The sequence below is a fragment of the Rhamphochromis sp. 'chilingali' genome (assembly GCF_963969265.1).
Source record: "Rhamphochromis sp. 'chilingali' genome assembly, chromosome: 7".
In the NCBI taxonomy this organism is placed as follows: Eukaryota; Metazoa; Chordata; class Actinopteri; order Cichliformes; family Cichlidae; genus Rhamphochromis; species Rhamphochromis sp. 'chilingali'.
Window position 1 is genome coordinate 26,356,761 of NC_137934.1, and position 13,700 is coordinate 26,370,460.

General features: G+C 39.2%; 1 protein-coding gene across 1 annotated transcript in view; it reads left to right on the top strand.

Annotated features, from left to right (window-relative positions):
• The first annotated feature begins 200 nt into the window (after positions 1-200).
• niban1a (niban apoptosis regulator 1a) overlaps positions 201-13,700 on the top strand; it is a 28,929-nt gene continuing 15,429 nt past the window's right edge. Inside the window, exon 1 of the mRNA XM_080886359.1 lies at positions 201-355. Within this exon, the coding sequence (XP_080742485.1) occupies positions 301-355 (55 nt within the window). The 5' untranslated portion in view covers positions 201-300. The remainder of the gene's footprint in view (positions 356-13,700) is intronic.

The window sequence follows — 13,700 nt, forward strand, 5'->3', positions numbered from 1 at the left end:
CCTTGTCTAGATAGAGCACTCCTGAATCCAAAGGGTCAGTTACATTAATATTATTTGTTTATTCATTATTAGTCGTTTGATGAACCGAACTGAATAGAGCTTTTTACAGCTGTGATTCAACAAGTCACGGTGGATGATTAGGGAGACCACAGGCGCTATTGGGGCTGGCCTAAGTGGCGGAGCGTCACTGAATGACACACTGGCAGGAGGAGGAGGAGAGCACGCCCTGCTAGCTGATGTGACGGTGTAAGTACCTGAGTGCAGAACACTACCTGCGGATCGTCTCCTGTCAGAAGCATCATGGGGGGTTCCGCGTCCAGCCTGTTGGATGAAAACAAATCCAAGTACATTAAAGGTAAAAAAAAAAATTAAATAACCGAGAAAGTTTGAGGTTGAAATTTTGGTATGCGTTGGGTGAGCGACGCAACGAGGGCGCAGCGCACTCCTCAGCGCGTTTCATTGAGCACCGATGAAGAGAGTGGGCTGTTTCTGTCGGGTTTAGAGCGACGTTTCACATCACTGTGTTTTGGAGTCGAGGCGCTTGAAGCTGTTAGTTTGCGCATAAATATAAGAAGCGCGATTTTAATTTGAATTGTAATGCCAGTTTGAGCTTTTTTTACGTGAAAATGTGAGTTAGAGTGGGAAACAGTTCCCGTCGATTTTCCAGAGAGCCGAGTATCAGGCTACTCGCAAAGCTGTCCGTCTGGTTATGCCTGGTTATCTTTAACCAGGCATTTTGTCCCTCTCCCAATAAGCTCTCTGGAGGGGGGGCGGGGGACACTTTACATGTATTTTTCATGGCAAAAACATTAGTTCATGCATTTATCACTTCCGCCTGGTTAGTCTGGGGGGCTCATGGAGGTCACTCCAGTATTTCCAGTACTGCTAGGAAAAAGGAAAATCAGAGAGATCGAACTTTCTTTCTTTTTTCTCTCTTTCTTTTGGGCGTGTCCAGGGGTGTGGACTAATGTTACCTGTCTTTTATTGTGTGTATGCGTGCACAGCAGACAGGTGCACATGTGGTGATGTGTGTTGCGTAAATAGTGAAATCTGATTTGAAGGCAATCCTTCATGCAGCATCTTCCCTCATGCTTTCTTCATCATACAGGCTGCTGTAGGGAGTTTTTTATTTTTATTTTTATTTTTTTATTAAAGCGAATCTGAGCTTCATAATTCAAGTTTTTTTAACCACAAATATGGTTTATTTCAGAGGGACTGGTACTTATAGTGCTTTTCAAAGCCAACTGAGCAGTTTCAGAGTGCTTTTTAGAATAGCTTTGTTCGCTTAGTCACACACACATTCATACAGCCCTTTATTCCATGAGTAAGTGCCTTGTCTCACACACACTTAAATGAATACACTCAGGGCAAGTTGGACTTTTCTTTCCCACTTCAACATGCAATGTGGGGAGTCGGCTATTAAATCAGCCCCACTCTATTTCCTGATTAACAGGCATACCAGAAGACACCATGCTGTGACAAAATTTGGACTGATTTTGGACCTGATACCAGTTTGCAGTACTCAGCTGTAAAATGGGTTCAACTGGGGCAGTCTGTGTTTATTTTTGTTGCCGTTCTTAATAATATCAGAGTGGAAATGCTCTGTATGTTAGGAAGCCAGTGTTCAGACCTTCATTTAATGACATCCCCTGGGAACTTTCTATCTTCTGGAGTTTATGCTTATGGTCTGTACAAGCTGTTTGTACACTCAGTCTCGGGGTGAAGCGTGTGCTTTCACGTTTGCCTTGTCAGATTTTCCTGGCTGCTACTGAGGGGAGGCTTAAAACAGTCAAGATCAGTGACACTCTAGATCTATTTCTCATGGCCAGAGCATTCTTGTCTATCGTTATGTAGCTGTGAAATGTGTGTACAGGGTGGAGCGTGGCAATTTGGTGAGTAGTTTCCAAGGTTGGGTTAGATGAAGTGATCCTACTGCAGTACATAGTGTATGATTCATAAGCTGACAAAGGTCCAGTTTTGATGGAGCTCCGTCCCTTGACACTCACTAGCAGTTTTTCTGACTGATGTAATTTGACCTTTTTCTGACTGTGTCTGAACATATTTCTAACTCTGACTATATCATTCTCCAAAGCAATGTCTTCTTGTTGTTAAACTGTTAGCAGAGGGCTGTGTTGCTTGGTGCTGCATGTTAACACATTGGAGTTATAAAAAGGGGAGTAGAGAAGGAATATGGGATACCACCCCCCACCCGCCCCTCAGAAAAACCCCAGACCTTACATCCCACATACCCCAGATTCACACAGGATAAAGGGGGCTTGAATATTTGATTCATGGTGTGTTGTCATTCAGTTCCAGTTTGGTTTGGTGTCATTATTCTCCAGGTTATTAAGCTTAAATTATTACAGTGGCCTTAGAAATATCAAATGTTTAGCATTGAAATGAATTCAGTTTTATGTTTATTTTTGGGGGGGGGGCGAAGCAATCTTTCGTTATTTATTTTTTTTGTAGTGTTAATCAGACTTGAAAATATGAGTTGATCAGCTGCAGATGAATCTGTTTTGAAGAAAAGTTGTGCCACGTTCCACACTCTTGCAACCTGTTATTTTTAACGATATGCTGCTTTTCCTAGTCTTGTGTTTACAAAATTGATTCTCTTTGAATTTGTGTTTTCTGACAGTTGACCAAGATACAACCTCTAAAGCTGAAAAAACAAGCAAATGCAGAGGCAAAAATTATAGGTCATCTAGGCCCTGCATTGATTCACAGTTGTCCCAGGAGTCTGCTAGGCTTCATCCAATACTTTGAGCCATTATACTATAAGGCAGAGACAAATCTCTTGAAAAATCCTGAATACAAATGTATAGGAAAATTCCATTACATCAAATAGCTCGCCTACTTACGTTCATGTACAAGCATAGTCTGCAGCTCTCTGATGCAATCACATTGGTGCGTAAATTTGTGCATAGTAATTGTAACCAGCATGGAAGAAAATCTCTCCAGACCTCATTTTGGGGAAAAGTCATTGAACTTAAGCCTTTATTTAATTAGGGACCTACTAAAAACTGAAAACTGCATCTACTAGGAGTCTGAGGGGTAGTTTTGTGGACTTCATAATACACTGCAAGTGTTAATATTTCCAAGCATTACAGTGCTTAGATGTAAATTTACCTGTAATTCTCTCTATAGTAAAAGATTTCAGGGTTAACATTGTCATAGGCTACCATATGCTTCACTTGAGCTTAGGGCAGAGGGTCTGCAAGAAACTTGGAGCATCAGAAACTTTGCTTCCTGCATTCTGATTGCTGGCATTGCTTTCAAAAAATGTTCAACTTTTCACATCTAACATTACTGCTGCTGTGTCAGGAGACATGCAGGTAGGGGTGGGCGATATAAACGATATAAACGATATAAATTTGGCCAACGATAGAGATTTTGACTATACCGCTCTATCGCGATAGCGCATGTTGATGATGTCATCAAGCTGTGCCTGTTTTGGTCGAAAGCATTGCAGCGGCTACAACCATTATCATCTGCAAATTATGCCGGGCGTCAGTCACAGCAAGAGAGATGAAGCACTTTTGAAATATGGGGAAAGCCAAAAACTGAGCTTATATATCGTGATATATATCGTTACCGCACGTTCTTCAAATTATATCGCGATATGGATTTTAGGCCATATCGCCCAGCCCTACATGCAGGGATATTTACTTGACAGTTCTGTCTGATATCAGGCTGCTTTTGTGTCTTTTCATTATGACAGTTATCAGCTTTTTCAGTTTTTCATGCTGATTATAAATATAGTTGAATTTATCAATCTTTGCACTTTAACAGATGAGATATATTTCAGTGAAATAGCTGCTAATTTTCAAGGCTCTCTGCACATTCTGACACATAAACTATATGGACAAAAGTAGTGGGTTGCACCTGTTAATCTTTGAATTCAGGTGTTTTCAGACCCATTGCCACAAATGTATACAATCGAGCACGTAGACATGCAGCCTGCCTAGCGTTTCTGAAAGAGTGGATCATTCTGAAGAGCTCACTAAATTAGAGCACGGTACTGTAATACCCAACCAGACATTTCACGGGCCACTGTAAGTGGTATTACTGCCTAATGGAAGCAATTAGGAACCACAGCAACTCTTTCACGAAGTCGCTGACCACGTAATGTTACAGAGCAGGACTGTCGAGTGCTGAGGCACATGCACCGGTAGGTTCATGGTGTGGGTTTTTATTGCCAAGCAGCTCCTGGAGGTGTAATGTGTAGGTGGCCCAATATTTTTGTCCATATACTGTAGCTGTGTATGTGTGTGTGTGTTGTTGTTGTTCCTTCCTCAGCAACAAACCTAAACTTGAAAAACGTAGTCCTCAGTGATGATCAAACTGCCTGTATATGAACTACACCAGAGGAGAGGCTGTGTTGCTGTGTCTGAGAGCACAAAAGCTGATATGTCTGTATGTGTGTTTGAATGAACTCATAAATCTGAGAGAGAAAATGAGCCATTGTTAAAGAAAACAAACTCTCCCCTCTTAATTCCTAAGTAAACTTTAAAAGATGTTTTTAGATATTTCATTTACACACTCTCCCTCTTTTTAGTTGGTGATTATATGCATGTGGTCTAAATGTCAAAGATTTCCCTTTATCCTCTTAAATCTACTTCTTTTGGCTTGAACACGTGTTGCTGGTGTGAAGGTTACAGACTAAGGTAACTGCAACATTTTGTATTCACTTGTAAGTAATGGTCAAGCAGTTTTCAGCAGTTCCCCACACTTACTTAGGAGGTTATTAAGATATGCTTTAATTTGTGTTTTCTGAAGTGTCGGTATTTACTTAATCAGCAAAATATGTCATTTGGCCAAATGTTGGCGAATAATCATATATGTAACAAATAATTCGGGACTTTATATTAGCTGTAATAAAAGTTTATTGTGGCAGTTAAGGGGGCTTTCATTGCTGTAGTGTTGTGGAGAGTCTGTTTTTGCTGTAAGCCTGCCATCCTTCATGCTGTGTCACTCTGCCTCCAGCTGCCATTACACAATCCCTCAGATATTCAGAGAGCTGAGAGAAACTGTGGGACTTTTCCACCCTTTGGATCTGAATGCACTGCTCTGTACAAAGAGAGGAAACTGCTGCTGCTCAGGCTCTCAGCTGGAAACCCACCTGTTGTTTACTCCGAACAACTGACCAACAACTAACTACTGTTTTCATAGTTTGGATTGTTTCCACCAAATGACCTTGGAACACTATATATGATTTGACATTATATGCTGGTTGATACACAGCCTCTGATCATCAAGTGAATAAAAACTAAAAGCACAAAGTCTAAGGAGCTTGGAAAGAAAAAAGCATCTGGGCTTCCTTAAGTTCCTTGAAGACGTTTCACGTCTCATCCAAGAAGCTTCTTCAGTTCTAGAGTCAAATGGTGGAGAGTCCCAGATTTAAGCCCTGTGGGAGTTTCCCTCCAAGAGCGACAATGGTCCTCCTATTGATCCTCTACTTAATCACACGAGCCAAGGCGTGGAAACGGGTGTAGGTCGAAGCCTTCTTTGGGTTGTACTCTTTAGATTTCGAGGGTGGGACGTCTTTCACTGTAAAAACTGTCTCTTGGTTACTTACTCAACATTAGTCATGAGTGAGGATCCTCAACATGAATCCACCCTGCATCTACTGATGAAGATGTGTATAGAGTTTGCATTGGTGCTGCTTCTGCTCATTTAAATCTCAAATGAGCACTGTGGCCTGTACATGAAAGATGGCGATGGCACAGGTGATTCTGAGCTCCACATTCTGACGTCTCAACTTTAGCAGATGCTGTGGTTTTGGAGCTGGAGGTCAACACAAGCTTGTTAGCTGATGGTTATCTGATAACACCAACAAGCTTGTTAAATGACCTTCATTCATAAACTACTTGTTTATTCTTTCCACAAGTTTATGTGTGATACTTAATAATAGTAATAATAAACAGCGACAGTGTATATTTATATATTACTTTTCAATCAGGGAAGTTGAAGCACAGACAGAAGTTAATATTTTGTCGATGAAGTTGCAAGGGAAGTCTGTTTAAGGCTGTTGTGAGTGTAAACATAAGGACTGTGGACAAAAGACCTTTATTTTTTACTTATGTAATCAAGTCACGATGGCATGCAACTGTTAAACTGGCTCTACAAGCCATGAAACTTGCTGAAATGCAGTTGTTCAAGAAGAGCTTATGATGAGTGTCAGCCATCTGTAGCAATTTCTCAGGTTATGTAAGCCTGATAGAGAGAACATCTCTAATGAGAGTGGCATTTCTTAGTGCAGCAAAACCTTTCAGCTATGGGTGGAATGGAGTAACGTTGGCACTAACTGTTGCTGCCATGTTTAATTTTATTGGTAACTTTATTTGACAGCACCTGAACGACTACGTTTCTCAAATAATTCTTAAACCACAGGGATTCCAAAGCTTCTCTGCTGCACATTAAAATATTATTAATGTGGCTCCCAAGGAGACTATTATTTCTTACAAATGACCAATGAAGTATTTTCTGTCATTAATTTATTTAAGTTAATTAGCTTTTGTAAACATGCAAATACTTTTATATTTTCCATTGTTCTACAAAAACAGGCAATGAGCAAACCAGTTATGCTCATGAATTATATTCATACAGTTGTACATTTCAGCCATTATAGCCTGATACTTCTGACAGCTCTACATGCAGCGGTGAAATGTACAGTACAAGTTGACGTACTGCACTGTGTTGCTGTGGCGTATTTTCATTTCTCTGTGTGTGTTCTCACAATACTTGTATTTCTGTCAAAGACACCCACACGCATGCGCTTGTGCCGTCTTCCTCTCCACTCACTCTGCCTTTGTCTCTATGGGCCATTGTTTTTTTTCTGCCTTTCAGCGAGTTACTGTTTCAGGTATTTCCTGACTTGCCAAACCTTCAGTGCAGACACTGGACTTCAATTTAGTGTTATTCCTCTTAGCACAATGCTCCCAGTATTTACTATTAACTATACTTGTTTCTTAAACCTGTTTACTGAAGTCTGACTTGGTAAAAGCCATGTGCTGTAACTACAAACTTGATGCTTGTCCATTTGCTCATGTGGGTTTACATGTTTACATGAATGCATGTAAAAGCATGCATGACATGAGCCGACATGTTAATGTTTCAACATTTGTTGTCCTGGAAGAACTTTGGGATTTTTCCACTAGACGGTAAACCGTAAACCTGGTATCTAAATGAACCTCTCTCCAACTTTACCTCTGAAAGACCTTCTTTCTGGCATTCTCCTCTTATACACTGTCATGTCATCATAATAACAATCCCAGTAATCGTCTCAGAGGTCATGTTCAAGGTTCTAAAAACCATTTTAAAAACATGTAAAAAATCATACATCTAGGGGATGCACCATTCAGTTTTTTTCCACTTAGGACGCCATACAGATATCCTGGCTGTGAGTGTATACTGAGTACAAATCTAGAGATGACCAGTAGATTTCCCTGATTGCTCATCAGATACCATGTTTTTAAAAAAAAGACAAGTTTTCACTGAATCTTTTGAGGATGGAATGCTTTATGTGCCAAACAGAATAAAGCACATCTGTAAAGTTACAGCATGTGTTGCATTGTCATTGGAATTTACATGTATTCAGTCGCTGGTACAGAAACTGTATAAATGTTTTTATGCCTCGTCCTATCGATGCCTCACAAAATAACAAGTGGAAGGCCTAAAACATATCTATAGCAGTTGAATAGTATCTTAACCCACATCTTTAAGTAACAGGAAAAGTCATAAGACCTTAAAGATGTATTTGGCCCTTCAGTCGATACATCTTCTGTTTGCCGAAATGTCATCAAAAATGATCTTAATCAAAGGGTTGCTTTCAAAAAGGCATTCCTAAAGAAGGAAAATAGAGAAAACTTGGATTCCCAACAGGAACGGAAGTGTACAAGTATATCAAAATAGTACTTTTTCTTTGATGCTGTATTTGCAATATTACTGAAAAATATATACATCATGATTGTTAAAACATATATTTTGTAAAATACTTTTTTATTTATTTATATAAAACTGCTCACTACCAAACACTTGCTTCTGTGCAGTCAGACTATGGACAGCTTTCTGGTCTGGTAATGTGAAGTTTGTACCATACAGGGGCCCTTCAGTTTATTTTGGCGAGCCACAAAACTATTTTCATGTTGCCTCACTTATAAAACAGACTTTTGCCATAAAAGACTGCAGGAAAAGTTTTTACTCTGGCTCAGGATGTCTCATTTTTAGTCTTTTTCTTTTGAGTTTACTTGTTGCTGCAGAAACAGACTCAGAAAATATTCAAAGAATTTCAAGAGAGGACATTTCTGAACAGTTGCATTAACTTGGAAGCATCTGCATGAAACTGAATGAATAATCTAGTCCATGATTATCCTGTGACATGAAGTGGAAGTGGAAGAGCAGGTCTCTCCTGTGAAACTAGGACTTGCAGTTGAAATCCTGCAACACTCCCCTGCACATACTCATAGTTCACATACCAAGATATTGTTCAGGTAAGAAACTGGGCACCTGCCTATACTGCATTGCAGTGACTGTTGTCTACATTCCTTTTGGGTTGTAGTGTTCCCTGATGTTTGTTTGTTTGTTGTTGTTTTTTTTGAGCTAGTAAGTGAATTCCTTTGCACACAATTAAAGATTATTCCGTTCATAATGGTTGTTTTACTTATAGGATAATCCAGATTATAGACTTAGGTGAGATCCTTTGGGTTTCATATTCTTGTTAACATGCAACAAGTGTAAGTGGTGTAACGCACAACACCTACTGCACTGCACCTGTTCACATATTTCATTGCAGTGTCATCAGTTTCTACCGAGTCTGACAACAGAAACACATTTGTGCTTTTGTGTGTCACCTTTAATAAACACACAAATCAAAAATGGCCTGAGCTTGTCTTTCCATCAGCAAACAGAAGAGTCATTAGTAAAAGAAATGGCTTCATTAAGAAGACGGTTGGATTTGCTGGAGTCATGAACCTTTTAAGTATATTTCAATGTCTGCAAGAAATCTCACAGAAAGCTGTAACGGGTACCTGAAACCAGCATAGGCTTGCAGACATGGAATAATTCCTGAGATGGATGGATTACTACTGAATACAAAGATACTGATACAGGCTGAATCTATAATACAGTAGATTTGAGTTTTGACTTATGACTTATGTGACCAAATGTAGGTGCATTTGGTTTTTAATTGTGATTCGACAGCCTGTTCTCACTCCCGAGGTGTAATATAATGATGATTTGTCAAGTCCCGAGGGGATCCTGAGGAACGCGAAAGGTGACCTTCCACATTCTTATGCTATGCGCCATCTTATGTTATGGAAGGAATCCAGTAGAATGACGCTCCTGGGGTAATACACTTTCCGGACATGTATTTCAGCTTTAACCCTAAGCTTATCCCTAAGCTTAACCAGCACTTTAATGACGTTAGTGTTTTCCAAAGCAATTTAAGTAAAACGAACGTACATGTGTAGATTTATTCCAAACGGTTCTCATGTTTCCTAATTCTTCCGATCTCGTATATAGGGACGTGTTGGGTGCCCGGAAGCATAATATACAGGCGATTTGTCACCTAGCGTAAAATGTTGCGCTGTGGGAGTGAGAACATGTTGTTTGAACATGCATTTGTATTATATTGCATTAGGATGGCATTGAGAGGAGGAACTGCTGCTATTTTCCTTTTCTCACCGATGCAGAAACTGTTCATTTTGATTCTTTATAGTAATTCTTATACTGTAGATGGAGTTTTTTTGTTTGTTTTTCTACTTCAGAGAGTTTTCTGGGTGTTGGATGAGGCCTGGACCCCTCCTCTACATATAGGTACTCTATCCTAAAGGGTCACTATACCCAAAAGTAATTTTGTTAACATTTGATTGCCTGTAAAAGGAAAAAAAAAAAAAACTAGTCATGGGAGTTAGTAGTGAACATAAGTTAAACGAGCTCACACTAATAAATTAGATCTGTTAACCCTACACAGAAAAGACCGGTATTAAAAGAAATGCATTCTGAATGTATTCTGACAACAAGCATGGGATGACAGAGGACTAAAATACACGGCGGAGTAATCAGGAAACGGGAAACGGAAGGGAAACACAGCTGGGACTAATCAGGCAGGACGAGACAAGGGAAGCAAAACTGAATGCATTGACTTAAGACACGGACCTTCAAAGTAAAACAGGAAACACACCGACTTAACTTACAGACCCAGACTCAGAGACACAAGCTGACACGATACTGAGGGAACATAAAGACGGGGATGACTAGACAGGAAACGTGGAACCAGGACGGGCACAGAGAAAACATGAGGACAGAGACTGAACGCAGAACAGGGAATGTCAAAACAAAACAAGCACATGACAGACACAGACATGGAGAACAGAGGAAGCACGGGAACCAAAGCCTAAGAACTAGAAATTCTCCAGAAACATAACAAGAATTAATCCGACACATAAGATGATATTAATCAAAACATATACCCTTTATACCAGTGTTTGGCCTTCTTGAAGCCCCTATTCAAGTTAGCTCTCGATAGGTCTCACGTATAATACAATGCAAAAATGCTAATTTTAGCTCTGGGTACATTTTAGTAATGTTATCTTGCATCTGGATTAAAAGTCCAACATTTTCCCTGTCAGCTGTAGACAGCCCATGGCTATAACATTTTTAGCCCCAGTATCTCCAGGTATGCAGTTACCTCTGTTTGTCACTCACTATCATTGTCTCTTCTATTTATCACATGGCTTGTTAGCTCCTCCCTTTCTTTATTCTGTAATTGAATCATTAGTTATTATAAATCTTTGGCTCTGTGCTACAAAGCAAGTACAGCATACATGCCTATGGTATGTTGTTGTTGTCAGGATTCACTTACCCTAACATTGTCCACATAAAGATGGTTATCAGCTTGTTAAGGTAAACCCAGGTTTTCCCTTACATGTTCACATAAAAAGGATTGTGTCGTCAGAATCTAGCCAATCTAAAAGGGGCATTTCGTGGATCACGTGACTCTTCTTTAAGGCAGATGGATTCCTCTGAGTGCCACGTACTCCAAACAGAGACATTATCAGATGATAATAAAATAGTGAATAAAAAGCAGATCTGTAGGTAGATTGTGGTTAAATTAATTAAATGGTTGAACAAGTATTCTTGGTGTGTGTTCTTTGTTCTAGTAGCTATAATTCCAGCAGTGTAAAAGGCTTAACAGTAGACTGAAATAAAGTAGAACAATTTTCTAATCATTTTCTAAATCACTTAATTACCGTGGCAATGTGATAAGTGCATTTCCTTCAGTAAGGGACAGCTTAACAATAACAGACTCTATGAACTTAAAACACGACATTCAGTAAGCTAAAGGAATCGCTCTCTCTGTCAGTCAGTTTCCTTGTCCCGCTAATCAGTCTTTCTCAAAGTCCTTGTATCTCTCTCTCTGACTCTTCTGCTATCTGTTATCCAAAGCATCGTTAGCATCATGTAGCACACCATGTGGCTGAATTGTTTCTCTGTAAGAGCGACACACACATATCTGTTCCCAGGATAACGTTGGGAGAAATGTATAAAAAGGCCCAACAGGATTGCTCTGACAAGCACTCACATAGACGTTCACCGAGAGTGAAAATAAATGCATTAGAACTCGCTCCTCTGTGTGTCTCACTTCATAAGGGAATTTTTGTGACAGCTAACCACACTGTGTCAATATTTTTTTTTGTTTTGTATTTTAGAGCAATAAGTTGAAAGTTGATTGAAAGGAAGCCCAGCTAAGCTACATGCTAACACTAGCAAACTTGCTAGCAGCAGTCATAAATTGTACAGGCGTAACACATGGACACACGTCTGAATCAGAATCAGAATTTTCCTAAACAAAAAGATACATCCTGTCTTGGAAAGGATGTATCATACAGCAAGCCATGACCTTAGTTGTTATCATGTATTTATTTATTTATTTAAATCAGTGATTTATGAAAAGGTGCTAAAGGCACCTTTCTGTGTTTGCATGATCACTTAACCTGAAAAAGAGGATACATTAACCAAATAGTGGCTGCAGACATTTTGCATAAACAGCAGCAGATTTGAGCTGAAGGTTCACAGACACTTAGCTCAGTCTCATCAGAGACGATTTGAGATAACCTTGTGAAGAGGCTCCACTGAGACTACGAAAATAACTTTTTATTTTTTATTGTTAAATGTATTCTAACAGAAAGCTTAGAGAGCTGGCAGCCAGAATAAGTGTGCCTGTAAGTGTGTATATATAAGTTAGTAGGGGTATTTCCTGGAGGTGGGAATCACCATACATCCCACGATACGATATTATCACAATACTTAATGCACAATACGATATTATTGCAATTTTAAAAAATATTTTGCGATATTCAGATTCTGTACATAAAGGTAAACTTTATCAATATTCATTTTATCTAATATCAAAGTCTCGCACTCAGTCTTTCTCTCATTTCAGTCAGTTTTATTGTTGACAAACTGAACGGTTTGTATTACAGTCTAGTCCAACTTAACTGAATGCAACCATCTGGTACAATTATAGCTATTCTGAACTATGCAATTTATGAAAACTATGCAGCCCCTTCAGCAACTGAAGAATTTGAAAGTAAATTAAAACAAAATATAATTTTGCGTTAAATAAAAAAGTTTTAAACTTAATTAAAATAAAACATGTCTTAAATTAAAATAAGTAAACTGTCATGTTTATTGCTGCCATAAAAAAAGTTAAACCCATTTGGACAGTGAAGGAATGTCAGGATTCTTGCTCAGAAAAAGGATCAACATGCTCTGAAGTCAGAGCACAAAAACCTTTTTGTAACAAAATATCGATTTCTGCTGTCCCTGTATCGATACATCATTAGCAAACAAAATATCGCGATACTACACAGTATTGATTTTTTCCACCACCCCTAGTATTTCCTTGTTTGTAGCTGCAGTGCAGAGGATCCCCGCCCACACACATCTGCATCAATAAGGTGAAACCAGCTACTAAATGATTCACAGCTTATGTTTTAGTACTTAGTGACACAATAATCCATTAAAACACCATTCACCTTTGTTTTATTCACTACATACATGAACTTCTCTGAGGTCTTCCTGTTTTCCATCTTCAACATTTTGTCCAGTATATCCACTATCCCTTGTATGCACATGTCCAAATCATCTCACCTTTTCCTCTATGTTCTCTTGAAGCAGAACAGCCAGCAGTTTACATCATTACATCATCGTCTGTCTTTGCCGTGATGGAAAGTGTCTGGCCATGTAAACTGTTTTACAGAAAGGAATTTTACTCAACTTTAGATCAAGGGTATTTAAATGTTTCATAGTTGTTGTCTTCATCTTTCGGCTGCTCCTTTTAGGCATTGCCACAGTGGATGATTTTCCTCAATCTCACCATATTGCTAGCATCCTGTTCTGTCACACCAACCGTTTTCCATGTCCTCCTCCACTACATCCTCCTTATCAGTACCTAGTGACACAATAGTCCATTAAAACACACTCCATTATCCTTTATTTTATGCACAACATACGTGAACTTCTCTGAAGTCTTCATTCTCGATGTATTCTTCTGTCATAAATGACCGTGACATTCATTTCCACCCACTCCTCACCTTGCTTGTACTCTTTTCTGCACGTCTCTTGCGGACTGTCTGTTGCTTTGAATGGTTGACCACACGTTTACCTTACACTTGCCTTCCTGTCATGCACACATA